Consider the following 24879-nt stretch of genomic DNA (forward strand, 5'->3'; position numbering starts at 1 on the left):
TGTGTGTGTGTGTGTGTGTGTGTGTGTGTGTGTGTGTGTGTGTGTGTACAGCTTTAGATCCTGGAGGTCTATCATTCAGGGACACTAGTAAATGTTTAACAACCAGCTGGGGAACTTGGGGAGGGGAATACATGCAACAAAATTTTAAATTTATAGTCTACATAATTAGCATTTTAAGCATGATTAGTATAAATAATTAGCATTAGAAAATCACACTTTCCTAAAGTCCAGATGCTTTTAAAAACCCCAAATAAATAAAATATTTGTAACATTTGCCCATTTCCAAAGTGTAAACACTCACAATGAAAATTTAACAATCAGCTCTCATGAGTCAGTTCAGGTTGGTTGCAGCACACCCCTAGGCTTTATGTTCAAAGCTGGCCTTGGGTGGAAGGTGGGCAGGATCACAGCCCAGAAGAGACCATAGAGGTCATCCAATTTAACCCCCTCAATTTATAGGTGAGGAAACTGAGGCAAAGGTTATGATACTTATCCAGGGTCACTTGGGGAGAAATCAACAAGACCAGTCCCAGAACCCAGGCCTTGTGGCTTCAAGTCTATGCCATGCTGCTGAGGGAGAGCTTCCTCTTGGCAGATATGTTGTGGTCTACGCCTTTGACAAAAAGCCTGCATGAGGATGTGTGACCTCACAGGGCAGGATGGATGGGTCTGTCTGCCTTTATGCCAGCGGGACAGATGGAAAGAAGAACCTGTAATGATCAGAGATTTACAAAAGTGCCCATTCATACGCATGATACCAGGGAAAGAACAGTAGGTTTGGGGTCAGAGGTTCAAGGTTCAAGTTCTATTGCTATTACATAATGCCTGGGTGACCTTAGACAAGTCACTGAACGCCTCTGTGCCTCAGTTTCACATCTGTAAAATGAAGGAGGTTGGATCAGGTGGCCTCTAGGGTCTCAACCTGTTCTAGATCCAAATAAGTTTTCATGATCTGCACCAGTGTCTTCCTTTTGTAAGCTGGGGCTCAAGTCCATCTGCATGAGACTCTCCTCATGGGCAGAAAATGATTGCTTGTTGATCCCTGCTTGCCTTGAGGGAGTGGAGTTGACAGGAGATGGAGGAGTGGAGAGATCCGAAGTCTTTTGGTTTCTAGTTTTAAGGGAGGACACACCTGGTTCCAGCTTCATTTCAGGAAGGGGCCCCTGGAAGGAGAGAAGGATTTGGGGAAGAAGATGACCTATAGAGAAGCTATATCCTAACCCTACTAGACACCATCAAGAGGCCTCAATCTCTCATGCTAGCTAGGGTCACCATATTTTAGAGTTAGAGAGAACTTAGAAAGCATTTTGCAGATAAGAAAACCAAGGCCCAAAGAAAGAAAATGTTTTCCCTAAGGTCACACAGGTAGTGAATTTAAGAGCCAGAATTCGAACACAGGTCCTCTGGGTGCAAACCTAGTGCCTTTTTCACTACTCCCTTCTCAACTAGGGTGTAAACAGTTAAAGATCCATTTTTTGTTTGGGAATTATATCCACAGACTTGAATTCATGACTGGCTTTCCCTTTCCCTGTCCATTCACAGACACAGTTTTCTGTCCCAGAACACATCCCTTACTCATCTCCGTGTGTTGAAATCCATCTCTTTCTTCAAGGCTCAGCTGAGATAACATCTCCTCCATGAAGCCTCCCCTGGTCCTTAGGAGCATAGACTCAGAATGGAAAAGAACTTCTCAAGATATTTAATCTGACTCCCTTATTGTACAGATGAGAAAATGGGACAGATTACATGACTTGCCCAGAGATACATAGTTAAATATCAGAGGCAGGATGCTCCTAGTTGAAAATGTTGTCTCTCTCAAACTTTTCTACAGCACTTGGCCAGGATTTCTCCTTCCTCCCATCATATTCTGTCTTACAACATGCTAATTTGAGAATATACATATCTCCCTGAAGGGCTATCCAGTTATAGAACCATGAACCCTTGAATAAAGTCTGGAATGGAACATTTATTAAGCACCTACTATGTGTCAGGCAATTAGTTCCTACTATGTGCCGGGCAATTACCACCTACCTTGCTAAGTGATTCACAGATATTTCATAGTCAGAGCCAGAATCAGAGGCTCTGGGTTTGGATCCTGGAATTGCTACTTACTACTTTCCTAGAAATCATTTTAACTCCTCTAGATTTCAGTTTCTACATCTTTAAAATGAAGGGATCGTGCTAGATGACTTCCAGGGACCCTTATAATTTTAAATCTATGATCTACTGACCTCAGCTTTTGTAGCACATTCTGTGGCTTGTGGTTATTGGCAACAGTTTTAACCTTTCCATTCAATCGCGTTGAGGCTAAACATGAATTTTCCACTCCTTATCATTGATGAACATTTGGTGAAGGAAAAGAAGGGAGGTTATTAGACTTTTTAAAGAAAATTTGATTCCAGTGCTAAGAAATAATAGTTCTTATGTTCATGGAGTCCTTAATCTAATTAGAACCATGGGGGGGGCAGGGTGAATAGGGGAACCCAGCATCCTTCTTGTAACCTTTCAACTACAAGAAGAATCATAGTTTGCATCTGTTGTGTTGTCTGTATTCAAAAGAGGAGTTGGTGAACCAGGACATTTGGTTTATCCATCCTCAGTAGCGCAAGTGGGGCAAGAGTCCAGGGAGTTGAACAGTTTTTAGAAATCTGAATATTATAGTTAGAAGGGTCCTTAGAGATCATCCAGGCCAAGGGTGGGGAACCTGCAGCCTTGAGGTCACATGTGGCCCTCTAGGTTTTCAAGCATGGCCTTTTGAATGAACCCAAACTTCACATTAATAAAAGGATTTGTTCTGTAAAACTTGAGCTCAGTCAGAAGATTGTACCCAAGGATGTAGAAGACCACAGTTTCCCCACCCCCAATATAGGGCAAAATCACTCATTTTACAGATAAAGAAACTGAAAATCAAGGTGTTAAGATGGCAGGGTTAGGGGCGGCTAGGTGGTGTAGTGAATAGAGCACTGACCCTGTAGTCAGGAGGACCTGAGTTCAAATCTGGCCTCAGACACTTACTAGCTGTGTGACCTTGGGAAAAGCACTTAACCCCAATTACCTTGCCTTCCCCCCCTCAAAAAGCAAAAAAAAAAAAAAAAGATGGCAGGGTTGAATGCGTGGGTACAGGCTCTCCCATAATGTCTTTCTCTTTGGTTCTGCAGGTCCGGTTCTTGGAACAGCAGAACAAGTTGCTGGAGACCAAATGGAACTTCTACCAGAACCAGAGATGCTGCCAGAACAACATGGAGCCCTTGTTCAATGGCTACATCGAGACCCTGAAGCGGGAACTTGAGGGCGTTGAGACTGACAGTGGGCGTCTGTCCTCTGAACTCAATCACATGCAGGAGGTGTTGGAGGGTTACAAGAAGAAGTGAGTCTCAGGTTGGGAAGGATCCAAGAGGCTTTCATGAAGCATAAATCAGGCTGAGTCCATCCATAGCATAGAGGGAATGTGAAGATTCAAGTCATTGACCCCAGATCACAACTTTCTGATCTCTGTATTGTTTAACCTGAGTCTATATAGGACAGAGGAGGGTTCACCAGTTTGCCTTCCCCTCTCCCCAACTCCCAAGCTCCATTATTCATTAGAGCCCTATTTTGAGTATTTGGGAAAAATCCAGAAGGAGAGGGATACATGATCCTTGTCTCTGGGGAATTCCTAGTCAGACAGAGAATATGGAACCTGAAACTACAAATAATATAGATTAATACTATAGAGACTAATAGAAATAGGAATTGCATATATTAGTGTTGAAGGGTATTTAATATTTAATCATGGAAGGATAACTTTCTTGATTAAAGAAGTAGAATCAATCAATGAAAAATTCCAAAGGGAGGTGATTTGATAGTGATCTAGTCAACTTCATCGATGCATATAAAAAATGGATGGTTCTTTCTTTCCTTACATCTCTCCCTCCTGTCTTCCCTTCCTTCTTCCCTCCCTCCCACACTTCCCTTCCTCCCTCCCTCCCTCCCTTCCTCCCTCCCTCCCTTCCTCCCTTCCTTCCTTCCTTCCTTCCTTCCTTCCTTCCTTCCTTCCTTCCTTCCTTCTCTCCCTTTTTCCTTCCTTCTCTCCCTCCTTTCTTCCCTTCCTTCCTCTTTCTCTCCTTTCCTCCTCTTCTTCCCTCCATCCTTCCTCAGATCTTCTTGACTTCAAGTATAAAATTAGCAAGGCCCAGCACACTATCCATCATGCCGCCTCACTGTTTTTAATAGAATGGAGATTGGGTATTTGGTATTGTTACATATAAACATCCTTCTTAAATTTTTATGGGTTGATGTTATGACCAGAAAATGGTGGATAATAGTTTGGTTTGTGATGAGACTCTGGTTCTAATACAGTTATTGTTTGCATTCTCAGGATATTTTGAGGTTAATATGGGGATTTGTCATTTCATGAACAGTGGTGAGCTTATAAAGCATAATTCTTGTCATCAAGTAATGTCTTACTAGGTATAGTTGTTGCTGTTGTTGAGTTGTTTCAGTTGTGTCTGACTCTTCATGACCCCATTTGGAGTTTTCTTGGCAAAGGTACTGGACTGGTTTGCATTTCCTTCTCCAACTCATTTTACAGATGAATAAACTGAGGCAAACAGGATTAAGTGACTTGCCCAGGGTCACACAGCTAGTAACTGTCTGAGGCCAGATTTGAATTCATGAAAATGATTCCTTCTGACTTCAGGTTTAGCACTCTATCTACTAGGTATTATTAGGTAGCTTGCTAGTATTTCTTCAGCATGCAATGATGTGTTGCAAAGGTTCTATCATATCCTTGCATAATTTATATCTATCAATAAGTCCAGGGTCTTTAAAATTAACCTTTGTATAATTTTTAGAGAAGATGATCTGGTCCTGAATTATTGCCACTGCAAAGGCTTCCACTCCCACAAATAATTCTGCATGATTCAGCCATTTTTTCAATGATTCTTTGTCAATATATTGTGGGCTGAGTTCATGAAAATGTCACCCATGGAGGACCTTTGGATTCTATCTTTGGATATTAACTGGTTATTGGACTCCAATCAGAGGTAAAACACATTCAATTACATTAGACAAATTCAAAGATCAGCCTTTATTATTTTTTAGTGTTATCAGCCTTTTATCAGTCATTTTTCAATGAAATAATGCCTACTTATTCCAAAAGTATTTCTGCAGGTTTCTGATCTGTTTACCATGAGCTCTGAGAATGTCTACCAGTCCTCTCTTCCTTCTGGTTAGGTAGCATTAATCTTTCTACTGTAATTTTAATGTAATGGGCCTTGTGTTGTATTAATATTGTATAGGTTTTTGCGAAGAGACTTTTCAAATATGTTATGGTCTATTTTACATTTCTGGGAGTAAACATTGAGACTGATATTATGTAGGCACTGGTTGCTTCAAAGACATTTGTTTTTTAAATTAAGTTTTGTTTTCAGGGTGCCAGCGTGTCTTTTAACATATTGAACCATAGCTTTCTCCTTGATAACTTTATAATTGTTATGTCCTACCTTACAGAGAACAAGGCATTTATAGATATTATCTTTCTTCATCAGTTGAATACTTTGATCTCCATCTTTCCTTGTCTTATATTAAAACTTTTACACTTATTGAGTCTGAGATATCATTGAAGAAAGTTTTCATGAGATGAAGTAACTGTTTACTTGTTTTGCAGGGGAGACATGTAACTTGATGTGCATCTACTAATTAATAACATGTTTTGGTTACAGTCCTCTAATACAAGAGTCAGTTTCAGTTCTATTTAGAAGAGATGATGATAGACTTAAGTCTAGGCAAAACCATAATGGACTTAAACTGTCTTCTTAAAGAAATGCTACATTTTATTGTATGTTAATTAGTATTTTTTCAGGTCTGCATTCTCTTCTATCTATTTCTTATCTCCTCAATCAAGAAAGCAAATAGCAACAACAAAAACCCTGTTATAAATACATATAGTTAGACAAAACAAAATCCCAACTTGGCTATGTCCATACACACATGTAGAAACACACACATATACATATGCATATGTATGTTTATGTATGATATACATATGTTTGTATCTATAGTTCATACAGATGTCTTTATATATGCAACATCTATGTTTTATATATTTTATATAGAGATTTATATATGTATCTGTTTCAATCTGTTATTTAATATTTACATTATTTTAGTAGTGGCATGTTTTAAGTAGAAAAGTTTTCCATGTGGATCTCAAATACTCTAGAATTTGTACTCTACTTAAGTCTATTTCATAAATTTGTGCCACATGAATAAGCCATGAGTGTGGAACAAAGTCAAAAGTTTTTGATAATCAACAAAGACAGTATAAATGTTATGGTGCGTTTGGGCAGGTGTTCATTAATTACTGAGATCTATATGTTTTAGTGACACAAGTTGTGAGTTTTTTGTATAAAGTATATAACACACTATTGGCCCATTTTTGAAGGGGCCTTTAGTGTTCTCCTCTAATGCCTTTTGTTAAGAAAGATGGGAGCAGGCATGCATCTAAGAGTAAGTTGGTAAAATTCATGTACCATGAGGAAGCATTTGAGAAGCTACATGCAGATCTTATCTGCCCCTGCTAATTTAGAAGCGAGGGTTGTAGTTACCTCCCTTGACTTGACCGTTTTTTGCCATTCAATATATTAATGGTGGTCAAGCTTTCTATTTCTCATTTGATCTAACTTGGGTTCTGGTATTGGACTTCTCGAAGTTATATACATGGCTGGAAATGTTCCATATAAATGTTATTATCATCATCATTATTTGGAACGAATATCTGATTTCATCAGTGGGGAATACCCTCCTCACACTATTCTGTCTTAGAGGGTTGCTTGGGGGGGGGAGCATTTAGAGGTTAAATGACTTGCCTCAGACACATAGTTAATGCATTTTCAAAGGGAGGACTTTAACCTAGGCCTTCCTGACGCTAGGGCCAATACTCTATCCAATAGGTTATCTTGCTTTTCCAAGAGATAGGAATAAGAACTTGACCTGTGTTTTCATTAGTATAGGGAAAACCTGGAGAAGGAAAGCCCCTCTACCAAAGCAAATCAGTCTTGGACAATTGTCTTGGACTGTGAGAGATTAAGTGACTTTTCCATTATCATACAAGTGCCAGGGGTAGGACTTGAACCTAGGACTTTCGGCCTCCAAGGCCAGTTCTCTATCCACTAGATCAATGGCATAAATATCAAATAGAAACTATCTCAGCTGGCTATATATTGACTTAGAAAAACACAAATTAACACAATCTATTTTGTATTATATTTTTATTCTGTCAAAAATTTCTCAATTACATTTTAATTTGGTTCAGGCAACACTCCAAATTTTTGTTGGTCCCTTATGGCCTTTGGGCCATTATTTTGACCCCTCTGCACTAGACCACACTACTTTCCCAGTTATTATTACTAATGTGAAACTTTGTAGCTGGATTTCCTGGATTATTGCTAATTTACCCTCACTTAGTTTCATAAAGATACATCCTGAGTATCTAGGTCCCACATTGGCTAGAATCTGAGGAAATGATACATTTGACTGGATACAAGCAGAGAACTAATACTGATAATTCAGAAAACCAGTGACTTGAGAATTGGTAGAACCTTAGCCACCATCTTGTCCAACCCATACAACCAAGACCTCCTCAACATACCATACCCAAGGAATGGTCATCAAACCTCTGTCTGAAGACATCCCAGGAAGGGGAAATCCACTACCCCTTTGGAAACCTTTTGTACTTTTTGACAGCTCAAATTGTTAGAAAGTTTTCCCTGACATCAAATCTAAGTTCCCCACTTTGCAACTTCATTCATTGCTCTTAGTTCTGCCTTCTGGGACAATATAAATATAAAATCTCTCCTCCATAAATACTTAAAAGGTAGCCATTGTGTTCGCCCAAGTCTCTCTTTTTTTTTCATTTTCAAATGCTTTATTAAGTTCTGACTTACATCATTCATTTCCGCCAGATTTTGAGTTACACATTTTCTCCCCGTTTTCCCCATACCCACTCCCCAAAATAGCAGTCCCACAGGATATCCCTTCCTCCAATCTGCTCTCTCCCATACCCTCTTTGACTTTCCCAGTAGGGCATGGTGGATCTCTATGCCCCAGTGCCTTATATCTTATTTCCCAATTACATGTAAAATAGTATAAATAATAGTATATATATATATATATATATATATATATATATATATATATATATATATATATATACAAACATTTGATTTTCAAACTTTGAATTTCAGATTCATTCCCTTCCTTCCTTGTCACCCACCCTTACTGGGAAGATAAGCAGTTCAGTATAGGTTGTACATGTGTAGCTAATGCAAAACATTACCATAGTAGATATATTGTAAAAGACTGACTATATTTCCCTCCCTCCCGCCCCACCTCCCACTTGTTCTATTCTCTACTTTGATCCCGTACTTTTTCAAAGGTGGGTGCTTCCAACTTCCCTCCAGCCCAGCCTGCCCTCCCTTCCATCATCCCCCCTCTCATCCCCTTCCCCCCTACTCTCCTGTAGGGTGAGATACCCTATTTAGTGTGTATTTCATTCCCTCCCCGCGGCAAATTCAATGAGAATAAGGTTGACCCATTCCCTTTCGCCTTCCTATTCTTCCCCTCCATTGTAACCATTTTCCCTTGCCTCTTCTGTATGGGATAGTTTACCTCATTTTGTCTCTCCACGTCTCCTCTCATTATATTCTTCTATCACCTCTCAATTTCACCTTTTAAGTATCATCCCTTCCTATTAAATTGGTCCTGTGCCCTCTATCTATGTATACCTGTAAACATATATACACACTTTCACATATGTATTCATATGCCTGTATACCCTCCAATACACACACACACACACACACACACTCACACACATATATATATATATATATTTATATTCCCTTCAACTATTTTCATACTGAAAAAAGTTTCATCAGTTACAATGATCGTTTTTCCATGTAGGAACATTAATAGTTCAACGTTGATAAGTTCCTTATGATTTCTTTTCCCTGTTTACCTTCTCATGCTTCTCTTGCTTCTTGTATCTGAATGTCAAATTTTCTATTCAACTCTGGTTTTTTCAGCAAGAATGATTGAAAGTCCTCTATTCCACTGAATGACCAAATTTTCCCCTGAAACATGATATTCAGTTTTGCTGGGTAGGTGATTCTTGGTTTTAATTCCAGCTCCTTTGCCCTCTGGAATATCATATTCCAAGCCCTTTGATCCCTCAATGTAGAAGCTGCCAGATCTTGAGTTATCCTGATTGTGTTTCCGCAATATTCAAATTGTTTCTTCTTGGCTGCTTGTAATAGTCTCTCCTTGATCTGGGAATTTCAGAACCTGGTTATAATATTCCTAAGAGTTTTCTTTTTGGGATCTTTTTCAGGAGGTGATTGGTGGATTCTTTCAACCTCTATTTTGCCCTCTGGTTCTAAAACATCAGGGAAGTTTTCCTTGAGAATTACTTGAAGGATGATTTCTAGGTTCTTCCTTTGATCATGACTTTCAGGTAGTCCAATAATTTTTAAATTATCTCTCCTGGATCTATTTTCCAGGTCAGTGGTTTTTCCCATGAGATATTTCACATTGCCTTCTATTCTTTCATTTGTTTGGATCTGTTTAACAGCATCTTGATTTCTCACAGTCATTAGCTTCCATTTGTTCCAATCTAATTCTCAAGGAATGATTATCCTCAGCAAGCTTTTTTTTTTAAAGCAATTGGGGTTAAGTAACTTGCTCAAGGTTACATGGCCAGGTGTTTCTGGGTGGATGCTAAGAGTCTGAGCTCAGATTTGATACCCAGGTCATCCCGACACTGGGGCCAGTGCTCTTACTCACTGTGCTACCTGGCCACCCCAACCTCAGTGAGCTTTTGAGATTCTTTTTCCATCTGGAAAATTTGGCTTTTTAAGGCCTTCCTCTACTCATTGCCTTTTTGAGCCTCTTTTGCCATTTGAGTTAGTCTATTTTTTTAAGGTGTGATTTTCCTCAGTCAGGCTGTTGACTCTCATTTTGTAATTTTCTTGCATCATTCTCATTTCTCTTCCCAATTTTTCCTCCACTTCTCTTATCTGCTTCTTAAGGTCCTCTATGGCTTGTAACCAGTTCCTATTTTCCTTTGAAGCTTTTGGTGCATGAGTTTTGACTTCACTGTCTTCCTCCTGCTCCATGCTTTGATCCTTTTTGTCCCCAAAATAGGAGTCTAATGTTGGATTCTTCTGTTTGCTTTGCTTCCTTTGCCTGGTCATGTTGCCACTCAATTACTTGACTTTGGGGCTTTTTGCCACAGTAGGACTCTGCTATCAGACAGGGGAGCTTCATACCAAACGTTGGGGTTTTCTCAGCTGCTGGAGGTATTAGTTGGGTGCCCTCTCTGAAGCCTCCACATGCTCTGACAAGCTGGTCACACACCCCAGGACCTCCACCCTAGACTGCAATCCATATCCAAGCAAGAGTGTATACCCCTCAGACTGGTCTGTTGGCCCCCCTACACTCTGCTGAAGCTGCCACGTGTTGGCTGCTGCGCCACAGCCCTCAGGGGCTTCTCACCCTGGGTGCAAAAGCCGCTGTACTCCCAATTACTGGGTCCCAAAGTCCACACTGCACTGACCTCTCACTTTGTCCTTAGTATCTATGTGTTGATAATTCTGGATCACCACAGCTGCTGGTGATCTGGAGTCCCTCCAAAGGGTGGTTGGTCAGACCTGCCCTTGGGCTAAAACCTCAGAGCGGAGCTGGGGTCAGCTCCCAGAGCACTGCACTGGCCAATTCCTGCCAGCCTTCAGGGCTGTCCTCAGGGGGAGGTTAGTTTCTCTGTGTCATTTTGTGGGTTCGGTAGCTTCAAAGTTTGTTTAGAGTCCCCTTTTACATGGATTGAAGGTGGTGAGAGCTGTAGCCGGGTGGACATCTTGTTTCTACTCTGCCATCTTAACTCCTGATTCTTTTCTTTTCTAGGCTAAACATGCCAGATACTTCACCTCATGGTCTCAAGGCCCTTCATTATCCTAGTTGTAGGATAATGTGTGTTCTTTGGTTTATCAATGTCCTTCCTAAACCATCATGCCTAAAACTGAATGTGCTCCAGTAGAGGTCAGAAAAGGGCAGAGCACGATGAGACTATAACCTCCTCTTAATATTTTTTGTTATTGTACAGTTGTTTAGTCATATCTAACTCTTTGTGACCCCATTTTCTAGGGTTTTCTATGGAAAGATAATGGAGTAGTTTGCCATTTCCTTCTGTGGTGTCCCACAGCTATTAAGTGTCTGAGGTTGGATTTGAACTCAGGTCTTCCTGATGCCATGTCCAGCATTCTACCCACTGAGCCTCCTAACTCTCTTAAAATAGTCCCAGATTATTTTAGCTTTTGTGCATGCTACATCACATTATTGATTCATTTTTAGCTTTCAGTCCACTAAAACTTCCTAGATCTTTATTAGAACAAGTACTGTCTAACCACGTCTCCCCCTAACCTTGTATTTGTGATATGGACTTTTGGTCCCCAAGTGTAAGACTTTACATTTATCCCTAGTGAATTTCTTTTTATTAGATTCCATCCAAATACCCTACTCTGAACTGTTTCCCAAACTCCACATCCACTTCTTTGTCCCATTAGGATGGTCTCTGGTCCATTCTACTCTACCTATCAAGACATTTTGGATCCTGGACCCAAATATACCAAGTGTGTTAGCTATTTTATCAAACTTTGTGTTAAATTTAATTTGATGAACACTCCATCTATGATATTCTTTCTATTCTCTTCCCTCAATTAATTTTTCTCTTCTGCACCTCTTGCCATCAACAGCCAGTAATGAAGAAAACTCAATTGGTGCCCCTAGGGACTTCATTTTCTTGCCTGAGACTTTATCATTGTGGGCATCATTTTTAGGTTCTTTCTGGTTGGTGCCATTTGGTGCAACAAGAATCACCAGGAGTGTGAGGAGTTATCATTCATTGTGACAAGTCATAGAATATCCTCTGTCATGTCTTAGATACATGCCCTGGGAAGATGACAGTGGTAAGAGCTCTGGGCTTGGAGTAAGGAAGACCTTAGTTCAAATCTAGCCTCAGATATGTCTGAGTTATATGACCCCAGGCAAATCACTTAACCTCTGCCTGCCTCAGTTTCCTTAACTATAAAATGAGGGCAATAATAGCACCTACCCCCCCCCAGATTGTTGGGATGATAAAATGAAGTAATATCTTCAAAATGCTTTGAAAGCACTATATAAGTAGCAGCTATTACTATTACTGTCATTATTGCTGCTATTACTGTTACTATTATTTTTTATCACTACTGCTACTACTATTGTTATCTTCATCAAATAGCTGCCTTGGTAACCCTAAGCAGAAAACCATTAGCTACTACACCTATTCTTCCTCTAATAGATGTTCTCTTATCTGATAATTTCTGTGGCTCTATTACATCAGTCTATGGAGGGACAAACAACTTCTCCCTCCTCAGAATATCTCTCCTCTTCAGGAAGAACCTCTTATCAACTGTCCTCTTCCTTCCCTTTCTCATTTTGTAATTTGTTTTTCCATTTTCTCCCATCTTGGCAAGGTCAAGTCTCCCTCTGTCTATGACAGATTCTTTTTTATTTTTTTTCCTGTTGAAGCTTCACTCTTGTTTCCTTTAAGAATATATTGATTTTTCATAAAAATCTGGAGTATGTAGAAGTTTTCTTCAAGTGCCGAGATCAGCCTACATGGGGCTGATAACTTGACTGTGGTAGAAATACAGACTTGCAGGTTAAAATCTTTTAGTCTTTTTTTCTTTTTCAACTACATATAAATGTGTTTGTACTTCAACCATAAGCCCCTCTCCATAACTCGACATGCCCACTCAACTTTTTTATTCTTACTCTCAACAATTCAATAGTCAAACCCACCTCCCCTTCAGCCTTGCATCAACCTATCTATTCCCTCCACTTGTCCCATCCACCAACCCAATGAATCAATTTTACCCTTTTGTTCCATTTACCTTTTCTTTCTCATCTTGCCTTGTATTGCCAACTACCTTTCCCTTATTCTTCTTTAGTCTGCCTCTCTAGGTTCTATTCCTTAACCCTTCTGGATTGTCCTAAAATTTTTATGGCCTTTTTATTGTCCTTGATCTTTTCAACTTGGAAGTAGAATCTGGGCCAGTATTGGATCTGGAAATGGTTCTTCAAATTTTTCTCAAGTTGTCACTAATTTTGTTTAAAATTTCCAATACAAATGCAACCTCTGACCTAATTACAGGATTTCCTTATTATTATTTTACACATTTTTTCCTCTTCTCCTGGCCCTTCTTTTATAACCTTATCCTATAGAAACTCAAAGTAGAATTCCACCCAATGTGAAATTTTGGTAATGAACTGCTACTTAGATGGACCCAGGGACATGGATCTTTGCTCTGTAATGGATACCGAGATATAACAGGACAGCTAGGCCAATTATAATTTGATAGGAGTGTTTATTAGCCAGCCAGGACTGCCTCCCAGACCAAAAGACAGCCTCGAGCTTTCTGTTAGACATAATTTTATAGACAATGTGATTGCTAGCAACAGAATATGTTTCTAAGGGGTTAGCATTGTTTCCACTGAAGCGAAGCTTTCTCAGTATTATTTCCACTGAAGCAAAACATTCCCAGTATTATTTCTATTCAAGCAAAATATTCTCAGTATTATTCTTATTGAAACAAAGCCTTAGTATTATTTCTACTGAAGCAAAACAGATCTGAATCCGTGGGAATCTGTGGCATGTTTTTAGCAACACAGGTGAAACATTTTTTTTTTTTACTATTGGAGCCTATTAGGTGGTTTCCAAGGAACCCAGTAGGGGTCCCTTCTAGCAGGTTTAAGGGGGTTCTAGTGTATAATTTCTTGTGGGCACTTCAGCTCCAACCTCCTTTGGGGTATCAGAGAAAGACAACAGATCATTTTTTAGCTCATGTTATTTTTTTTTTCATCTTTGTATCCCTTCCTCAACGTCCCCCTCAGGGTTGGGAAAGCTAGAAATCTAGAGCTAAGGTTTTACAGAAGCAGCCAAAATTATCCAAGATATTAATATCCTGTAATTTAACTGTTAGTGGACCTTACTGCCCACTAAGGAATTTGTGGGTTTCCATGTCAACTGGGGCTGAGTTAAACTCAAGTTCACCTTGATATTTTGTGAGAAAAGGCAGCAGATGTAGGACGGGAGAATCTTTCCAGAAGAGCATCTCTATTATGTCAGAGTACAAGGATTCAAGCCACCAGTGGTAGAATTGGGAACGAAGGACTTGAGAGAGAACAGGGTTTCTAGAAGTAGAGTCTCATAGACTTCTTATATTTGAAAGGCATCTTGAAGGTCGTAGATATTAATCCTCTCATTTTACAGAAGTGGATGGTGAGGCTGAGAGACCACCTATGACACCGTTTAGTAGCAGAGATGGGATATAAAGCTCCTGACTCCCAATCCAATCTTTTTCACTCAATTCTTGGCATTTTAAATTTGTGAAAATGGAAGCCAAATGAGGCTTAACCTTTGCTCTTTGAATTTTGAGGCAAGTCAGACTGAAATATTCCTACCCCTTTTGCTTTCTCTCCATAGGTATGAAGAGGAGGTAGGCCTCAGAGCTACAGCTGAAAATGAATTCGTAGTCCTGAAGAAGGTGAGTGAGTCTTCATTCATTCAGAGGAAATAAATTTCATTGCAAAGAGAAATCTGACTTCAGAGATATGGTTTAACTGTCACCCTACATACAGGGCTGTTAGCAGACATTTGAATTCACTGGTTAATATTATTTGTATTGACTCAGAGAAAATGAATCAAACACAGGAGATTATCTTGTCTCTTTCCTGGCTTCCATGTCTCCATTTAGGATCCTGGGCACTCTCTATTTACTGAGCTCTGAAAATCATTAATTTCATTCTGAATGACTTTATCACTTTGTAGGCAATAGGGTGAATGGCTGACATTTTTCTCTCACTTTAATTTGAGTTTATGTACATACAAGCTATCTAAGATAATACTAGTCTGTGTTCTCCTTTATTTGTGACTCTATGACCTGTAGTCCTCACTAGTTGCTATGGGAGCTATGTCTTTCAAAGAGCTTGTAGTGGTCACCATTCCAAAATGTCAGGCTAGCTCCCAAGGCAAACTTAGAACATAACTTCATATCCTTTAATTATGTACAAATTTAGTCAAAATTAGCACCTTCTTTAAGATATTGTCATGGAACAGATAGATTGGCAAAGGGAAAGGCAGCGGTTGAGTCAAAGCAGAGGCCTTGATTTGTTTGGTCAGAAACTTCTACTTGATCAGAGTGAGATGATTGTCTACAACATGGATTCACAATGAATTTTTCACTCTTGAATAACAAATGAATGACTGATCAGGTTTTCCAGGGAGTCAAATTCAGGTGGTTCCCTCAGTGGCTTCTGTTCAGGGCAGCAGCTGTCCCTCTCTAGGATGTGAGGAAAACAGCTTCCACTAACCAGCAAACTCTCAAAATCCTAATGTAGTAAGGTTCCACCTCCCACCATCAGTGATTCCACCAAGGAAAGGAGCTATGATGGGTACTGTTGAAAACTGGGTTCAATTTGTCCTGAAGGGATAATGGAGCAGAGAATCCATGTGGGGATGGGGGAAGCCTGGTGTAATGACTGGTGGATGGCCTGACTTTTAGTTCCAGCTTTGGCACTTTCCTTGGTTAATTCATTTTTCCTTGAAAGGCTTTAAGCTTCCAATCTATGAATGAGAAGGTTAGACTCCACAATCTCTACAAAGGCTTAATGGGGCCTCAGACAGTTCAACCTTCCTCTTCGGTAAAGGAGAAAATTGAGGCCCCTGGATGCTGGTTGACTAATCCAAGGTCAGACTGGTAATAATTGTAAGAGCTAGGGCCTGAGCCCAGGTTTCCTGATTCAAAGACCAGTGCTTTTTCAACTATTTGATGCTTTTCTGAGTTCTCTTTCACTTTTAACAATTTCATAAAAAGTAAGGGCAGTGATGTGGGACCAATGAGAGAGGTCTCTAAAGTGAGACCCAGGAGCTTGAATCAAATATTTTATGGAAGAAAAAGTTCAAATTAACTATCAAAGATATGAAGGAAGATTCTATCTGCACCCAGAGAAAGAACTGATAATTAGGATATTTAATAAATAGACTATAGAATGACTTTGCATATACATATGTGCATACATATATTCATATACATATCTATATATCTCTATCTCTATCTATCTATCTATATAAAGGTAGCCACCTCCAGGGTGGGGAGGAGGGGAGTAGAAGGAAGAAAAAAAAGGAGAACCAAGGAAATTTACATGACAACTTTATTGTACATTTAAAAGGAATAACAAATTGTATATAATAGATTTGTAGTTTCACGTGCAATTATATTTTCAAAAATTATGTTTTGGGAATGCTTGTTTTATTCCATAAATTAAAAATAAGATCATTTCTTTAAGTGTCTCTGTGTTTGACAAGAGAAGGAGTGTTGTTCATGGAAGGTGGTTCTGAGAGCATTGTTTAGGGCATACGAGGGGAGAAAGAACCAGCGGTCCAGCAGGAAAGCTGCTTCAGTCATCCGGGTGGGAGCTAATGAGGGGATGGACTATGGTGGTTGATTTGGGAAGGAAAAGAAGAAAGATGGAGAACAGAAAATCATGACTCCCTCTGTTGTCTCCCTCCCAAGGATGTAGATGGTGCTTACCTCCGGAGGTCAGACCTGGAAGCAAACGCTGATGCCCTGGTGGAGGAGATTAACTTCCTTCGAGCTCTGTATGAGGAGGTAAGACAAGCTTTATATTAAGAGGGACAAGAGAGAGGAGCCCAGTGCAGGCATGAGAAGCTCTTTGGGTCCTTGTTTAATAGACGGTCGTAGACCCTAAATCATCCAAGGCCTTAACATTCCTTGCCAATGGGATGGTGCTATTTAGGTCACTTGAATCCCCTTCTGCTACATTCACAGCACGTTTTTTTGATTTGCTTCTTCACATACATGTAAAATGGAATGTCTCCTTTGATCTTTAGGATAATCCTGAGTGCTGGCATTAAGGTTATACCTCCTCAGCACAGTGTGTGCCCATAACAGGAGGATGTGGTCTTTTGGCACTTATTTCATTCATTCTTGAAGTGGAGACTAATAAAATAGCTAATTTTAGACCTCAACTCTAGTCAGTGGCTGATTCAGCATGTCAGCTGCCAGTAACCAATGGGAATCATCCAAGTCTCAGAGGAGGATGCTTCCACTGGACTGTCTGCTGGGACCAGAAACCAAATCTCCACTTAACTCTTGGCTATGGGGACATGACCCAAGGAACTCCTTAACCAGCTCCCCCTAAGGGTATCTGATGTTTTAAGGTTTATTCCCCAAATAAGTACAACTTGTTTTCCATACTCTACATACAGCAGAGGAGAGTTTTACAATTGAGAAAGGGGTGGGAGGGAACTTTAAGCCAAGAGTAATGGCCATCAACTCTTGTAGGAGATTCGGGTACTCCAGTCACATATCTCAGACACCTCTGTCGTGGTGAAGATGGACAACAGCCGGGAGCTCAACATGGACTCAGTTGTTGCTGAGATCAAGGCTCAGTATGACGACATTGCCAGCCGTAGCCGGGCTGAGGCCGAGTCTTGGTACCAAAGCAAGGTTAGAGGGTCCATCATCTCCCTTGTCTGGAGGGAACTGTAGTGGGAAAGACTCAGGGGAGATTTTGATAAAGTGAGCTAGGTGGGATGGGGTGGGGCTTTTACTGGGACATAGTCAAATCTATAGGAAGCATCAGTCTTCCCAGGACCAAGTCTGGTAGGGTTCAGTGTCATTGATACTTTGGGACATTTGCATGTTCAGCTGTACAATGCCCTGGAGTTCATTCATTGTTGAATGGAGGAAGGAAAGCAAAAAGGTGCCCCATATCTCCTCTTTATTCTCCATGATGTTGGAGAGGAGCCGTGGCCTAGCACAGTACAGTTAACTACTGTTAGACCCAGGTCTCCTAGCTCCATTGTAAAGAAGCCATGTCAAGTGCACACGGCCAAGCTCTTTGGTGGCTTCAGTGGGGAAGGGCCTTGGGGGTGAGTGGGTGAAAGAACCCTGACTCTATGGCCTGATGACCTGGACTCCAACCTTGGCACTGTTATTTACAGTGTGAGCTTGGGGATACCACTTCTTTCTCAGCTTCAGTTTTTCTTCTCCGTAATTCGAGGGAGTGTGGATGAGATGAACTCTAAGGTCCCATGTATCTCTAGAAATCTGCAATTCTGTTTGTCCCTGCAGTGCGAGGAGATGAAGGCCACCGTGACCCGGCAGGGAGAGAGTCTCCGGAGAACCAAGGAGGAGATCAATGAGCTGAACCGCATGATCCAGAGACTGACAGCAGAGGTGCAAAGTGCCAAGCAGCAGGTGAGAATAGGAGAACACAGAGGGCAGAGGAGAAGGGTGTGGGGCCCCAAGGGTGGTCTCCTCCATCAGCCCTAGCCCCTTATATCTTCTGATCTATATTCAGGTCTAGGAGTGACTCTGCAGGGCCAGTGCATTCCAAGGCTGGCTTCCCCTGCCACCCAGTATGTTGGTGCTATCACATGCCCATTATCCCTCATCAGTCAGGACATGCTCAGGAAAAAACCCAAGATGATTTTCATTCTCCTCTCCTTTCCTCTCATAGCGCTGTAAGCTGGAGGCTGCCGTGTCAGAGTCAGAGCAGCAGGGCGAGGTGGCTCTGAACGATGCCAAGGGCAAGCTGGCAGAGCTGGAGGAGGCGCTACAGAAAGCCAAGCAGGACATGGCCTGCCAGCTGCGCGAGTACCAGGAGCTGATGAACATCAAGCTGGGACTGGACGTGGAAATCGCCACCTACAGGAAGCTGCTGGAGGGAGAGGAGAGCAGGTGGGGGAAAGGGCCAGGGGCAGCTAGAAGTTCTGCCTGGGATAGAATCCCAGAATGTGAGGGATTAAAAAGCATCTCCGAGGGGCGGCTAGGTGGCGCAGCGAGTAAAGCGCCAGCCCCGGAGTCACAGGAGGACCTGAGTTTGGTTCCAGCCTCAGACACTTACCACCCACACCCCCCCACACACACACACATATAAACTAGCCGTGTGACCTTGGGCAAGTCACTTAACCCCAACTGCCTTCCAAAAAAAAGGCAAAAAAAAAAAGCACCTCGGAGAGAAAGTCAAACCAGTTTAGTTCATAAAAGAGATAGTGGAAGCCCAGGCAGAGGGGGAGAAGCCACATAGCTAGTTAATGGCAGGGCTCCTTATGATTTTCCAGTTCCCCAATGTTCTTTCTGGGAAATGAGATAATATTTGTAAAGTGCCTGACACATAGAAACCATGTAATAAATGTTCATTTCCTTCCTTCCTTTCTCACGCTAAGGCAAAAGCCTGGCAACTTCATTTAGGAATGGGATTCATTCAAGGTTCATAGAATTTAGGTCTGTAAGATGCATTAGCCATCATCTAGTCTAGCCCCCTTGTTACATAAAAGATGGAACTGAGTTCCAGAGAGGGGAATTTACTTGTCCAAAGTCACAAGGCTAGTAAGCGCAAGTCAGGATTGGAACCCAGGCCTTTACTGCCCCATGATACTTTTCCATCAGAGTTAGCATAAGCTAAAGTTCTGCACCATCCTCCTTACTCCCCACCCCATCCAAACTTGTGATTTCATGAGTGTAGGGAGCCCCCAGTGTATGAACTCCCTCATCTAAAACCTGGGATATCATGAGAGTAGGGAGCCCCCAATGTGGGAACTTCCTCCAATGCAGCAGAGCAGCAAATCAACCATAATTAACAGTCTTTCAGAGTTGCCTATGGGCACTCTGAAGGTAATTGATTTGTCCATGGTCACATAACCACTATGTGTTGGAGGCAGAATTTGAACCCAGGTCTTCCTGATTCCAAGGCTGACCCTTTCTATCCATCATTGCACCTTGCCTCTCTAGGAACCTGAATTAGCTGAAACTTTGTTAGTCTCAATTGGATGTGGTCAAACTTGTACTCAAATGATGGGGACAGAGCAGAGCAAGGCAGATTTGCAGCTGGGAGGGAGACCAAGTGCATACAAATTTACTGGCTCTTCATCCAAGCTAATTTTTTGACCTTCCCAAGTCTGGACAACAGTAAGCCGTGACACCAATTGCACCCAAGGAAATATTTCCAATATATTTGTTCCCCCATTGAAATAAGATTCAGTCTACCCATACATCTTTTTTTTTTCTTTTTGGAGGGAGAAGGCAAGGCTCACACAGCCAGCAAGTGTTTGAGGCCAGATTAGAACTCAGGTCTTCCTGCCTCCAGTCCCAGTGCTCTTTCCACTGCCTTCTTTGTTAGGAGAGACATGACACACATCTAGGAAACTGGACAGACTTTGGGACAGAAAATAAATGACAATAAATCCAGACCTACACCAATATAGGTTAGACAATAACTAACCAACAGGTTAGTTATTGGAAAACTCTTAAAAAGAAGTTTCTAAGGCAGGGAACATTTGAAGCCACATAGCTCAGTAAAAGAAGCATTAATCTTTACCTTAGAGATGTAGGGGCCATGGCACTCAGAGGTGGAAGGGATTTGAGAGGCCATCACCTACAGCTTCTTCATTTCACAAATGAGTTAACTGAGACTGAGAAAGGTGATACAACTTGCCCAAGATCATGAAGCTAAGTAAATCACACTGCTAGGATTTGAACCCAGATCCTCTAACTCCAAATCCCCCCAAGTTCACCATGATGGCTCCTTTTAGGAGTCTATAGACTATAGTATATAGTCTTTAGGAGTCATCTGGCTCTTGACCTTGAGGGAAGTATTCAGCTACTCTGGATTTTGTTTTCCTCCTCTGTTGAAAGAAGGGTGACTGGAAGAAAAAAGCAACTATCTGTTCCTTTTTGGACTCAAGCCCATGACCTGTTGTGGAAACACCACATCCCTCCTTGGTGGGCTTCTTTGTTCATTTCCTGCTGTGTGTTTTAGACAATCCCCTTCTCAGGTCCCCATAACCCCCTTTTCATTTCTCATGCAGGGTCTCTACCTCACTTCAGCGGGGAAGTTAACTTACCCTGCCCCCACTAGATTCCTAGCATGGAACAGGGTGTGGAGGAGGACAGGGCAGACTGGTGTTCTCTCCCACCAGGCTTTAGGGAATGGGGCTTGTCAGGAGTCCTGTAAGTTTACTCAGCTGAGGCTTTGCCAGGGGGTTTTCCTTTAGACTAACGGTTCTTAATCTTCTTTATGGATCACTTTGCCAATCTGGTGAAGTCTATAGACTCCCTTTCATAATCATTTAAAAAAAAATCACAATAAAAGGAAATATCTAGTTTCAGTAAAAGGTTAGTGAAATAAGGGTGTGCTTTCCCCCTCTGCCATAAAAATACACAGATCCCATGACATCTATCTGTGGCCTGGGGTTTTCCTACTGAATTCCTACCATACCCCCTTGGGGGTCTATGAAAGAGGCTTTGCTTTAGACCTTTAAGAAGACAGGAAGGAAGCAACTAATTTTTTTTTTGTCTTTTTGTAAGGGGGAAGGCAGGACAATTGGGGTTAAGTGACTTGCCCAAGGTCACATAGCTAGTAAGTGTTAAATGAATGAGTTTGGATTTGAACTCAGGTCCTCCTGACTCCAGGGCCAATGTTCTATTCACTGTGCCACCTAGCTGCCCCTAAGGAAGCATCTACTAAGCATCTATATGCCAGGGACTGTGCTAAATGCTTTATAAATATTTATAATATAATTTATATTATGATATTACAATGATATTGTAATATAATTTGTTATATTACAATTTAATTTATATTATATTATAATATGACAATATTATATATACTAAATATAAAATATGTATAATATATTATAATTTATAATATATTTGTAAATATTTATAAATATCAAATGAGATACATTTGATCGTCACAGTAACCCTGGGAAGTAAGTGATACTATTATCCTCATTTTGCAGAGGCAGACAGGGGAGTTAAGTGACTCACCCAGGGTCAAAAAGCTAGTAAATCAGATTAAATAACTAGTCAGGTCGTCCTGACTCCAGGCCCCCTGCTCCATCCACTGTTGCACCTAGTTGCCCAAGACAAAGGTCCTTTGCATTCATATCAAACAGTATTTTCCTCCTTCCTTTCCTTTACCTTCCAGTTTTCACAGGTCTTTCATATACAATATTGGATGAACATTTTGGAGCTAGAAGGGCCCTTGGAAGACTTCTAGGAAGTGCCTTGCCCAAGGTCACACAGACGATAAATGACAGAGCCAGGATTTAGACCCAGGCGCTTTGATTCTACATCAGAGTGCTTTTCTCACTGCTCTATGGCCATCTGCCTAATTCAACGTTCTCCATTTTGAAGAAACTGAAATGTAGAGAAGGAAAGTGATTTGTCTTAAGTCACAAAGCTATATAGGGACTCTCCAAGTCTTACTGGTAGAATGAAAACTTCTTGAATGTGGGGTCTGTTTTTCATTTTTGTCTCCGTATCCCTGTCGCCTAATACAGTCTTTTGGATATAGTTGGTATCCAATGATAGTAAACAAATGCTTATTGAATTGAATTGCTGGCGAGGTACTGGGAGAGACAGTCCTATAATTAAGTACACCTATTTCCCTGGAGTAGATACCCACCCCACCTTCTCTTTCCTGCCCAAAATTCATCTCAAGGCTTCAGAGTTGATGCAAGAAGCTCCATGTTGCTAAAAAGTGGACGATTCCATTTCTAACCCTGTTCTCTCTCCTTCTTTGGACAGGTTGTGCGAGGGTGTTGGCTCAGTAAACATATGTAAGTATTTTATAGGTTTTCCCACATTATAGTAATGTTCTAAATGAGGCTTTTTCTATAGTTGCCAACCCAGCCTCCTGTTTATATGGTTCAATGCCCAATGGGAAGGGGGAGAGGAAGGAGAAGGAAGGGAGAACTGGAGAGGAATCTTCAGGTACCTTGCTTCTGATTCCAATTTTAGAGTGGAAGGACACATTTCAATCAGATTATTGCAAATTCTATTCACCTGCTTAGTGCTGGGACCCAGGCATGATATGCATGGATGCATGGGAAGCTTAACAGACTTATAGCATATTTTCAAGAGAGGAGATGCTGGCCCTGACACTTTGGGTTTATGACATGAACTCTTGATTATCTATCAGAGAGAACACACACTGTAGCCCACAGCACAAGTTTGTTTCTACTGAATAATTTACACATTATGCTATGTTACCATAATTTGCACTTATGGATAATTTATACATGCTCTTAAGTTTACAAAATACTTTTCACACATTCTCTTGTTTGAACCTGAAAAGAACCTTGTGAGGTAGGAACTACAAGTGTTATGACACTCATTTTAGAATTGAGGTAATTGAGATTCACATACCAAATAACTTACCCATGGTCACAGAGCTAGTAGCAAGGCAGAATTTGAACTCAGGTCTTTCTGACTCCAAATCTAGCACTCTACTGGCCTCGTCATGCTGGGCTTCTTTTGCCATAGTCTCTTCCCCTCCATCTCTACCCTTTTCCCTGATATCATCTCATCCACTAAGATCTGTCAGTAAGAACACTGGTCTGATGATATATGATCATGTTGATATGATATGATAATATCTAATTTAAAATCAGAAGCAGCTGTCATTTAGTGGATAAAATATTGACCTTAGAGCCCAGAAGATCTGAGTTTGAGTCCAGCCAATGACACATACTGGCGGTGTGACCCTAACTTCTAAGTGCTCTCGAGAATTCTCTAAGACTGTAAGTTGGAGAGAAGGTGTTAGCCTGAGTTAGTAGAGGGATTTCCTCATCTGGGAGTTTCTCCAGGTCCGGTCCTTATTAATATCAGACTGTGCTTGATGGAATTAGGCAATTCAATTTACCATCCCCCAAATTAAGGAATTTTTCTCCCTAAATCTGATTAAAAGTTACTTTGGGGCCATTTGTTTCTTTGACCCATAAATGTTACCATCCCATTGGGAAGAGATCACTGATTATAAAACATGTTGAGTCAAAACCTGCTTCACAGGAGAAACAGGCTGAGAAATTTGATGCCATCCATGTCTTTGTTCACAGGTGTGAGCCGTTCCCAGGGAGGAGTGGTCTGTGGAGATCTCTACCCCACTGTCGTCTCTCGAGGGACAGGATCTACGGGTTTCAGCACCAGTGCTGGTGGGATCTGCTCCCCCTTGGGGGGAGTTGGCTGTTCCAGTGCTAGGTCTGTCAGGTTTGCATAGAGAGGAGCCTGATTTGGACAGAAGGGGCTTGAAGAAAAGGGGACTTTAATTCCTTTAGGTCAGAGCATCTGTTTCATAAAGTACCCCAGCCAAGGACCTCAGTTATCTCTCCAGTGTTAAGCAGAAGGGAAAGAATCCTGATTTTGGAGTCAGAGGATCTGTCTTCAGACTCCCCTGCAATGCTTACTACTACCTGTGAGACCTTGGACAAGTCACTTATAACTAGCATTTAAATCTCTTCACCTCCTTAGGTACTAGTTTTCTCATCTATAAAAGGAGAGGGGAGGAATCAATGGTCTTTGAGGAAACTTGATGTATTTATGATATTTTATCTTTATGTTGATTTTATTCACTTTTTGTTTATTTGAATCTTTGATTGATGTTATTTGATTGAATATTTGATTGGTGTTGGTTGACTCCCACAGGTAGGGACCTGGAAAGGAAGACCTTGGACAGAATACCACCCCTAAGGTTTCCTTCCTAGGTGTCTATGAGTTGTGAATCATGTAAAATGATGCTTTCAAGCTAAACATTCTGGTCCATCAGCCCAGACATTCAGACCCAAGGACTAAACTGCTCTTGGGATGGGAGATCCAAATCACTGCCTTTGACTAAATTGACAGATACTTGAGTGGATGAATAAGACAGTGAGCAAACAAGGATCATTCGATAAATAAAGATAAATTCCAACCTCTACAATGAATAGTGAACACA

The 24879-nt window shown here is 41.1% G+C and overlaps 1 protein-coding gene across 1 annotated transcript in view; it reads left to right on the forward strand.

Moving 5' to 3' along the window:
- Positions 1-24694, forward strand: part of LOC138171589 (keratin, type II cuticular Hb5-like) — a 25960-nt gene extending 1266 nt beyond the window's left edge. Inside the window, exons 2-9 of the mRNA XM_069101120.1 lie at positions 3159-3367; positions 14558-14618; positions 16647-16742; positions 17439-17603; positions 18231-18356; positions 18619-18839; positions 22695-22726; positions 24005-24694. Of these exons, the coding sequence (XP_068957221.1) occupies positions 3159-3367; positions 14558-14618; positions 16647-16742; positions 17439-17603; positions 18231-18356; positions 18619-18839; positions 22695-22726; positions 24005-24165 (1071 nt within the window). The 3' untranslated portion in view covers positions 24166-24694. The remainder of the gene's footprint in view (positions 1-3158; positions 3368-14557; positions 14619-16646; positions 16743-17438; positions 17604-18230; positions 18357-18618; positions 18840-22694; positions 22727-24004) is intronic.
- Positions 24695-24879: the final 185 nt, after the last annotated feature.

Source organism: Petaurus breviceps, unplaced genomic scaffold (genome assembly GCF_028583685.1).
Source record: "Petaurus breviceps papuanus isolate PSGF00001 unplaced genomic scaffold, PetGlider_PUasm1.0 454, whole genome shotgun sequence".
Lineage (NCBI taxonomy): Eukaryota > Metazoa > Chordata > Mammalia > Diprotodontia > Petauridae > Petaurus > Petaurus breviceps.